At 45.0% G+C, this 10,256-nt stretch overlaps 1 protein-coding gene across 1 annotated transcript; it reads left to right on the top strand.

Moving 5' to 3' along the window:
* Positions 1 to 298: 298 nt before the first annotated feature.
* FAM8A1 (family with sequence similarity 8 member A1) lies at positions 299 to 8,658 on the top strand. Its single transcript, XM_055703634.1, has 5 exons — positions 299 to 899; positions 4,258 to 4,378; positions 6,607 to 6,730; positions 6,941 to 7,080; positions 7,391 to 8,658. Exons 1-5 carry the CDS (start codon positions 326 to 328, stop codon positions 7,533 to 7,535), a joined length of 1,104 nt encoding a protein of 367 aa, XP_055559609.1. The 5' UTR covers positions 299 to 325; the 3' UTR covers positions 7,536 to 8,658.
* The last annotated feature ends 1,598 nt before the right edge of the window (positions 8,659 to 10,256 follow it).

The following is a 10,256-nucleotide window of genomic DNA, read 5'->3' as shown; positions in this document are numbered from 1 at the left end:
CGGCCGAGGCGCCGGCCCTTCCCCCGCCCGGGGCCTTTCCTTTTACCTCAGGAGCGCTCGGGACCGCCCCGGGCAGCCCGCCTCCCTGCCTCCACGTTAGGCGATACCACCTCACTGCGGGGACGGGGGGGAAGCCTGGTTCTTCCCGGCGCAACGGCAGGGAGGGGTTTGCTGCCGAGTGGTGCGTTCCGGGCCCGGCTGCGTGCGCGGAGGACTCCGCCTGGCGTTTGCACTCTTCCTGCGCTCCCCCCCCGCGGTAAATGGGACAGGCGGGCCGCCTCCCCCGCGCAGGCGCGCCGAGCGCAGGCGCTCAGTGTCAGCGGAGATGGAGGAGATGGCGGAGCCGGGCGCGGAGCCGGGCGCGGGCCGGACCGGCGCTGGGGCGGCGGCGATGGCGAAGGGCGATAACGAGAGGAGCGACGGCGTCTCCGGAGGGGCGGCCGCCGCTGCGTCGTCCCCGCCGTGCTCCCCTCCGGCGGCCTTCGGGGGCGAGGGCGGCGGGGCGAAGCCGCTGAGCGCGGCGGAGTACGCGCGGCGCGTTCACCAGTGGCTGTGGGACTCGTACTGCGGGTACCTCAGCTGGCAGGGCTGCCTGCCCGCGTTCCTCGCCGCCTCCGCCGCGCCCGCCGCCGCCGGCCCCCCTCGCGCCGCCGCGACGCCGCCCGCTCCCTCCCCACCGCCGGGGGCGGCCGCCGCCGCCTACTACAGCCCCTTCTACCTCTTCGCTCCGCCGCCGGCCCACACGGCCGCCGCCGGGCCGAGCCCCCGCGCCGCCGCCGCGCCCGCCCCCGCTTGGCCGGGAGCGGCGGGCAGGTTGGCCCCCGTGCCCAGGGCGGCCTCCGGCAGCGCCACCGGCACCAGCGGCAGCGGCGCCCCCCGGGACACGGGGCGGCCGGCAGGTGAGCGGGGGCCGCTTCGGCGGGGGGGAAGGGGCGGGCGGCCCGGCCCCGGTCAGCGGCCGTGAGGGGTGGGCAGGGGCTGGGGGCGCCCCCCGGCAGTGCGGCGGCCCCTCGGGAGCGGCGGGCGGGCAGGGGCTGGGGGCTGGGCGGCGTCCGTGGGCTGCCGAGCCGTGCCCCGGGAGGGGTGACAGGCCGCATCCCGCGCTGGTAAAGCCAGGGCTTAATCCCCGGGCGGTTTGAGAGGGTTGGCTCCTGGTGTGCAGCTTGTAACTAAAGTGATCGTAAGATGTTTTCGTGGGTAGGAAGGAGTTTTATTTTTTTCGAGTGCAACTTGTGGTCGCAGGCTTGTAATGCATCGAGCTTTGCAAGTAGCCTGCTTGGCTGACGACATCTAAACCGTCGGGTTTAGAGGGCTTTTGGTGCTCAAATAAAATAATGAAATTGAAGCATAGACGTCAAAACCTGCTTACATTCAACAAGCTAGCGACAGAACCAGAGATAAACAAAAGTCTGTTATGTGCATAGCAGTGCTTATGTTTGTGTTTGTTCAGGAGTAAGACAAACTTGCTCTGATCACGTCAGAGATAAAACCTGGAGCACAAAATGTTGCTTTCCAAATCGGGGAGCAGCTAGGTGACATGCCCTGCGTGCTGCGCAGCACCTTGAGTAATGGTAGAGAACTGTGGAGCAGAACGCTGCTGAAGGACTTTGGAGAAAACCCAGAGCTCTTTTCTTTCTGCAGGGCAAAGTACAGCATTACTGATCAGCAGCATTATTTATAAGCTCAGTGGCTGGGTGTGAGCAGAGAGTGTTTTTCTCGTGAAGGGAAGGGAATCTAGCTACTGAGCTTGCTGTTTTCTTGTGGTTTTAAATAGATGTTCTTTAAGCAAGGTTATAACGCAAAGTAGTATTTTCTTTAATTGTGCCCTGATTCTGAGTTATAGATTGCTTATAAACAGCTATTACCAGCCACCAAAAAAGGGGGTATGGACAAAGGCTAGGCTGAAATGGTTTTTGGATTTTTACCTAGTTCTTCGGAAACTGATTCCAAATCTTAAAGGTAATTTAGGGCATGGATCTTATTTCATGCTGCTGGATGTCACAATTCTGAATGCTAAATGTTGTTGCAACACCTAGCCTTCTTAAGGGAACTCTGTATGTGATACAGTGATACGATACAATTATAAACAAAGACTTGTGCCAGTGCTTTGCCTCCAGATTGCAAATGGAGGTATCTGGAACAGCTGAAGCGATTACGGCTCCTTCTTTCCTGTTGCAGATTATTGCCTACACAGCAGGCTTGGCAGGGCAGGCCGTGTATCTGTCCAGCCCTACGCCACTGCAGTTTACAGATCAGTGTGCTTACGTAAGCTGAAATAACTGAGAGCTTATGTTAATGTTGCAGATTTTAAACTGGGATGTCAAAAAGTGGAATTGGTAACTGCCTTTTCCAGTTCAATCTACCTGCAAGTGTGTCAGAGCACCAGTATTAACAGCACTCCAAGCACTAGCAGGCTTTTTGTGGATGGTCGTCATGATTTCAGACGCTTCGTCTGCTTGCCCCACCCTGTCTTACTGCAGATTACTGCTCTTCTGCTGGCAACAGAAGAGCAAAAAGTGCATCCAAGCCTTGTCTGCCCTGTGGCTGACTGGTGCAAACCCATCTTTATTACTAGCTTAATGTAAGATCCTAAACTTTGAGCTGAGATGGATGTGTGTTGCATTTGGCTATCCCTGCCGCACAAATAGTAACCCCTGGCAAAATAGTGGATTTCTGATAGGAGGAACATCTCCAGTCACTGCAAGGGAAATATGCCAGAGTCTACGGCTCACAAAGGCTTCTTAATATAATGGAGTTTAACATAATTTGAGTACTTATTTTCTTAGTCCCACTTGGCATCTTCCTTATTCAGTCATTGAATCTGATGTATTTAAATGAAACTGTGGCACAAGCTTCAACAAACGTGCTCCTTTTGACTGAGCAAATGAACATTTTTATCTGGTGCTGTGTGCTCAAGCCAGGATTGGGGGACTGGCTATACTCCCTTCTGCCTCAGTTGAAGAATCTTTAATTAGAATGTAATTGACAGCTTGGACATGCTTTGACAATGAGAATTGAATCCATTTTAGTATTAGATAGGTAACAATCATGCTGCTTGGTAGTATCAATGCAGAGTTATCCATGAAACGGGTAGGAAACAAAGATACATGAACTAAGGTATGGTAAATAAGAGCTGGCTCTTACCTAGTCATGGCTTGATTATACTTAACCCCATTTAAAAAGCACTCAAGTGCCTTGGGCTCTCGGCTTCCCTTGCATAGCTTGTGAGGCTGGCAGTATCAGTGTCAAGCAGGTGAGCTGTGGAGGTTTATTCTAAGTGAAATTTGATGATTTTTTTTTGAGATTGGAGAGAGGAATGTTTTTTCTTTGCCTTTCCCCTTTCCCTGTGTGTGTGGGTAGGCATTCTCAGAAAGACTAACTAACCCAGTCTCTATTTTCCACAAGCTTACATCTAGTAGTACTTGAGTGTTTCTAAATGAAGTTTACATGCGAGTTGTTGCTGGTTTAACGTGGGCGTCATTGTTTGTCCTTTGGGAAACAGAGGGGTAGATGGGGTCAGATGTGATTATTTTGCAGTGCTATTCCTTGGAAGCTTTCTAAGGTACTCTTCAATGTTTTCTTTGCTTTAGTCATCTGATGTAGCATTAGCAACAAAAGCTTTTAACTGTGACTACTTACTTCATGTCCATTTGCACTTGGCCAATTAAATAGGGGAAATGTGTTCTGGCTCCTGGTAGGGCAGCACGCTGTGTTTTATAAGTAGTCTGTAGGAATGTTGATGTCAAGTACAACTAATGTTTTCATCTGCTCTTATTTCTGTGTGTCTGACTGGAGACAAAATAGGCAATGTTTGACTTTCAGAGAGCTAGTTCTTGGCACACAAGGAAGCCTTGCTGCTGAGCAACAGAAAAGTTGTGGTAGATCTAATTTTCTTTTTACCTGAACTCTCAGATTTACTGAAAGCTGTTCTAAATGAAAGAATACAAAAATTGGTGCACTTGAATGTACTTTGGTTCTTCAATGGGGCGGGATTTTGCCTGTAATCCTAATTCAGAGGGGACTTGGAGTTTGAAAAGAGTTTGATTTAATTTAAGAAGGTTCTTAGAACTCAATTTAAACAATTCAGATCTTTTTTTATTCACACACTTCTAGAAGTTTTCTGGAAGATGTGAGCTGAGATAAAGAGCCTTGATGATGCTTTTGTAGTGAGGTTAATGTGCAGTGTTTGTTGGATGATAGTGTTAGCTTTGTGTTAGTGCAATAAAATCTGGGTAACATTAACTACTTCTGTTACAGGTCGGGAGTTCATCATCCCTTCGTTGGCACACAGATTCATAGCAGAGATGGTGGATTTTTTTATTCTGTTCTTTATAAAGGCAACCATTGTTTTAAGTGTTATGCACCTCAGTGGAATAAAGTAAGTGGAACAATTTAAAGCTTTGTTATATACAGCTTTAAGCTCTTCATGATCTTTGAAGTGTCTTCATCTCTGTATGGCGTGCTTATGCACGTGATGGCACTTGGTAACTGTCCAGAGTTGAGGAAAAAGCACTGCTAGGTTCACATACTTTTTAAATGCTTCCTGATTTTGGGTCAGCTGATGGAAAGAAAGAATTTTTACAGGTGTCTTCAAAGGCTTACAAACTCCTTACTAAGAATAGATCAGACTTGCATTCATGTTTTGGGGGGGGCAATAGCAAGATTTTTAAGAAGTCCTTTAAAATTTCAGAGAAAAAACATTGACAAATAAACTTGAGGGTTTTTTAAACAGCCTTTAAAAGTGTACTGGATCTGGCTGGAATGGAGTTAATTTTCTTCATAGAAAGAAAATTCCTGTGGTGCTGTGTCTTAGATTTGTGACCAAAACAGGACTAACCCACAACAAAAAAATATAAATAATTCAGATCCTGTGTGTAATTTTGAAATACGCCCTGATTGCTAGGAATGCTGCTGTGCTGCAGTCCTTACTGGTCATAAGTTGGGTTTCTTAGAAAGTAGATTAAGCATCGTGTCTATCAGTTATGCACTACACTGAAAGATTCTTCATTTCACATTTTTATACTCACATGTAACCATTTACCTCAAAGACTGTTTCTTTTTTATCTGTTTCTATAGATATCTTATTCCACAGCTCATTTAGTTCCTCTGCTTTGGCTTGATGTAATCGAATATTTTGGTCTGATTAAGAGATGAGAACTTGGTGTAGTCATTAATTCCATTACTGTAGAAACGTTTCAGAATCCAAGTTTTCTGCTAAAGAACTTTCCAAATGTTGACTGACTGTGAAGTGATACCGTACTGATAACATCTTTCAGACACCTTAAACTGCTGCTCTAAAGGTGTGTGGAAGTGGGTCAAATCCAAAACAATAAATATGTTAATGTAAAAGGATGCAATTAAAATGCCAAATTCTTAGTTCTGTTTAGTTGCCAAAACCTCCAGTTCTAGCCCGACAGCTTGTATTTCCATTTTGGTTTTAGTAGGCTGAATATGATACAAAACGAAGTACTGGAAAGATGGGTGACAATTACATGTCTGTAAAATAGTAAAGGTGATGGAAAGAGGAGGGATTTTTCTTAATAAATTTACAGTATCTTCAATGTTACTGCTTTTGCAAGAGCCAGTAAGTTGCTTACAAGTAACTTCAGAGAAGCATCCTGGGGTGGGTTTTTCTGTTTGTGAGATGTGGTTGTCATGAAAAAAAATACATCCTCACAGGCTCAAGGCAGAGACTTCAGGCCAAGGTTATATTGAAGGGAAGTGCAGGTTGCGTCACATTATTTTCTTAGTTCCTTAGCTTTTCCAATCTTTTAAGTCCAAATAAAAGAGGGCGAGTAGTACAAATTTGGGTGGATTGTGTTGAAGTGGGGCTGCACGCTTCTGCGTGGGTAGGAATTCTCACTTGTATGCGTGAGTCCTTGCCCAAATGCATGTCACAGGTATATTCATCCCGGGTATCAGGTAAGAATGTTAAATCTGTAGAGTTTATCTTGTGAAAATACAGAGTGGACTCAAAATCGATGCCTTGCGTATCTTTGTTAGGGTAAAAAACCTGAAGGTTTAAATTGGTTGAAGTTAAAAAGTTCCTCTTGCATGCCAAGGTGCCTGCCTCTAGAGGAGCATGGCGAGCTGTAAAGACCACCGAGAATGAGGAGCCCTGATCACGCGAGGGAGGACGGGTCTCCCTTGCTTGCTTAGGGAGACTTGCAACTTCTCCCTTGCATTTATAGAGTGCTGCCTTTTCTTTTTCCTTGCAAGTTCTTGCAAAGACAGAGATGTGGAGGCCTTCAATTTACATGGAGTTGGATGGTCACATGCAGAATCTCTGGGGTTTATCCTCCCAAGAAGTAAGAATTTTCAGCAGAATTCTGCAGCTCACTACCCAGGGATGCTATTGTGCCAAAGTAGCAATAAAGAATGATTTTATTTATTTTTTTTTTTCATGAAAAAGGCAAAACAAACTAGGCAGCAACTCAGAAGGAAACCTAGTGTTCTGAATTTTAATGGCTTGTTTAGTATCAGAGAAGCCAAGGAGCTTTTGTTCTTTTACTAATGCTGGAACTGAAGGAGTGAATTCTAGTATTAAAGGGCTAACGTTGGTATTGGGAGAAGGATGGTTTTAAAGTTCAGTCTTATTTTGTGCAGGGACATCTCTAAATTTGCCATGCATTACATCATAGAAGAAATAGATGAGGATACATCCATGGAAGATTTGCAGAAGATGATGGTAGTAGCTCTCATCTACAGGTTATTAGTCTGCTTCTATGAGGTAACTACTATAACTTCTATAATTAAATAGTTCTCAAATAAATGTTTTAAACAAGTCTGTCACCATTGGTCTGTAAAATAAATCCTCTTTACAGTATTTTGCATCACGCTGCAGCTTTCGACATTCACGTAGTTTTGAGGAAAACCCAAGTTTGTTGGACCAGCCAACAACAGGGTGTTGTGTGGAATTGAAAGAATTTTTCTTTTACAGATAATCTGTATTTGGGGAGCAGGTGGAGCAACCCCAGGGAAGTTCTTGCTTGGACTGCGCGTCGTGACATGCGATACGTCGGTGCTTATTGCGCCCAGCCGTGTGTTAGTCATTCCGTCTTCTAATGTCAGTATGACAACGTAAGTGCGCTTAGCTCAGCCGCGTTGCTGTCCGGTGAAGTGTGGAAAGCGTGTGATTAGAAAGGAAATGCACCATTTCTTCATTATTGGCCTTTGCAATAATTAGATTGCAAGAGCTACTGTTAGGTTCTGTGTCCCAAGAATAAAATAGCAATTATTCAGTCGTGAATTTAGGTGGTAAAAGAATCTCTGAACTCCGGAGGTTGATTTTTGTGCTGTGTGCAACTGAGCAACTAAACTTGAAAGTAACTGCTAATATAAGCAGCCAAGTGAAAATAAGGTACTGAATGGGTTTTTTTCCTCATTTCAGGTCCACAATACGAGCTTTGATCAAGAATTTTTCTATCGCTTCATTTTTCCCTGCGTTCATTACCCTGCTGTTTTTCCAGCATAACAGAACAGCCTACGATATTGTAGCAGGAACTATTGTGGTAAGAAGACATGGAGTCAGATGATACAGAACGATGAGATTTCCAGACTGGTTTTGAACATCCCCTCCCACCCCCAGTGAACAAAGAGCTACCCTAAAACTGAAATTGAGGTGTCTGTCAGAATCTTTTGCCCAGATTAAATGGGAACTGATTCAGAAGCTAAAGAAAATGTTTTGCTCCGTTACGATGCCAGCAGCTACCTTCAAAGTCTTGAATTTTTCACAAATGCCAAAGAAGTTTGGGAGAAACGATCCATGCTGAATCTGGGAGTATTAACCTCCGATTGATGAGGAAGAGGCTGTATTAACTGCAGAAAGGAGCTGTTCTGTTCATCAGCCTGGGGAGAGCAGATACCTAGACATCTTAAAACTCACTCCAGCTTAAAAAGAAATGTTGTTCCTACAGTTTGGGATGTTGGCAGGTAACTGCAAAATCAAGTCGTTTGCCTACGTTGTACGATAAACTGAGAGGGAAGAGAACTGCAGTATGAGACAATAAGGCAAATCACGTTAATTAAATTGCTGTGTGTAGGAAGAGGTGAGCAGTGGTTATCGTGTCCCTTATTATTGCCTCACAGATCATACTCCCTCATCTCTTTAAGTATTTTATCAGAACATTGATGTGAAGTTTTATGCATGATTGTCTCAAGCATTGTCACTTATTTCACATGTCGAAGCTAACGAAGAGGTGAAATAACGGCTGCTTTTTCTCTGGGAAGGTTATGTTACGCTGCAGTGTTAGTGAATCGATGTGTATAAATAATTTTTGAGCTATGAGCAGTACAGATCACGCCGATGAAAGGTAACTTTTCTGCTTCTGTTTGGAGAGAAAGCACCTGTCTACTTCTTGCATATAATACCGAGCAAAACAACTGCACGTGTTTCAGGAGCATGCAGGAAACATTAACTGAAATGTGTCATGGGTGTAAATCCACGGAAGTACAAGTACTGGTTATTTTCACTTTACAATTCTAATTGTTTGTATATTCAGAATAACTTAAATACTGAAAAAAGCCTAATATTTTGCATGGTTACATAGCTTTGATAATTTGTTTATTCTCATGTTATTAGTATCTTGGGAAAGGAATATAAGCAACAGTGTTAATGTTTTATTAAAATTTGAGTAAAGAGTCTGGAATTCTTCTAGAGCCCAGTTATTGCGTGTTCCTCCCTTTGGCGTAACCTGCTGCTCTGTGGCTGAAAGTCTCACCCTACCTTCAGGTTTGGACAGCGGGTCCATTGACAGTAGAAATGTTTGAGATCTTGGTTCTCTCTTTCTTTTCTTCAGGTGAAATAATTTGATCAGTAATATGTTCATGTTCTGCGCTATTTTAGTTTGACAAGTGGTGTTATTCTGTGTATAAATACAACATTCTGTGTGTGTATGTGTTCTGATCCTTATTTACAATGTTGTTTCAGGACCAGATCCACTGCTTACTAGTGGAAGAATGACATTTTCCCCATCTTTCCCTCTCCAGCATGAAGCCACTACCTTTTAAAGATATTTCTGCAATAAAAAAAAAAAAAAAAAAAGTCTTGGCTAGAAAACTGATTTAAAGTCTTTGCGTAATCAGATGGTGCATCTGTGTCAAAGTACCGCATCGTTTTGAGGGTTACTCTACTGTTTTACACCAATGATTTATGACCAAACAAAAAAAGCCTTTGCCATCTTAAATATACCATTAGCATTAGAGCAGCGTTACTGAGGCATGTCACTGAAATAAAAATGTCTGGGTAATACATGTTAATGGACAGGCCTGCATCGAGCTCCCGTTTGAGGTGGTTACGCCACTTGCAGGTGTTGAGCAGCAACAGAACGTCAGCGGTGCCACCTCCCCCATCCCTTCAAAGAACAGCGCTGTTGGTTTAAGCACTGAGGTTGAAAGTTCAGCTGTGACAATCCGCCTGCCAGCAGCCAGAGCTGTCGGAACTAAGGGAAGTCCCTTCTAGGGTGAGTTTTGCCTATTTAGTTTCTGTAGGACTAAAAAAACCCAGAGTTTTGTTCTGTTTACTGCAGCAGGGACCTACAAACCAAGACTCACGATGGGGGAAGGGTAAAGCAGCACCAGTGGCTACAACTTTATTGCTACCAGTTCAGCTACAACCACCACCCCGCTCCACAGCCACTGAAGAAAGATACCACAGTTCAAGAACAGAGAGCCTGTCGGTGGAAATGTGTGTACAGCATGCTGCTGGGAAAGCTGGTTTTTTGTCTCTTACACAAGCTGCGTGGAAGGTGATGGAGCTAAGGGGAAAAAGTGAAATCAGTGGCAATTTTTAGATTTAAGACATCTGGAAATACATAACTGAACATCCTTCCACAGCTACAGTGGCAGGATATGGCTGAGTAGCAGCTTCTATGTGTGATTGTAAAGCCTAGTTGCTATTTTCTTTTTATATTAATAGTGATTGGAGCTCTACACGTGCAGACACCCCTGTAAACAGATGTTAGCCTTTGTCCTGGCACATCTGCTTGGTGGTTGGAAAAGTATCTCCTTGCACAGGACAGTGCAAGTGCTGAGCAGCACTGGGGCAGATGCAGAAGTGCTCGCAAAGCACCCAGCACTGCCTCTGAAGGCATTTAAAGCTGACGCGATTATCAGGGCTTTCCAGTTGTAGCTGTAGCAAGCACTGGGATCTCAATCACAAACGCAGCACTGTGAAAGTTCAGCTGCCGTCCCCAGCCAACCAAGAGCACTTCCTCTCCTTTTACTAGAATAAAGCCTGTTCTCTAAGAAGCTCCTCC

The sequence above is a fragment of the Falco cherrug genome, chromosome 3 (assembly GCF_023634085.1).
Source record: "Falco cherrug isolate bFalChe1 chromosome 3, bFalChe1.pri, whole genome shotgun sequence".
NCBI classification, from domain to species: Eukaryota; Metazoa; Chordata; class Aves; order Falconiformes; family Falconidae; genus Falco; species Falco cherrug.
This window is presented reverse-complemented; position numbering and strand designations above follow the sequence as displayed.

Excerpts from the sequence above, each read along its gene's own strand:
- FAM8A1 (XM_055703634.1), top strand. The coding sequence starts at position 326 with ATGGAGGAGATGGCGGAGCCGGGCGCGGAGCCGGGCGCGGGCCGGACC. Across the intron at positions 900-4,257 it reads GGACACGGGGCGGCCGGCAG|GTCGGGAGTTCATCATCCCT; the intron begins GTGAGCGGGGGC and ends CTTCTGTTACAG. Across the intron at positions 6,731-6,940 it reads TATTAGTCTGCTTCTATGAG|ATAATCTGTATTTGGGGAGC; the intron begins GTAACTACTATA and ends TTTCTTTTACAG.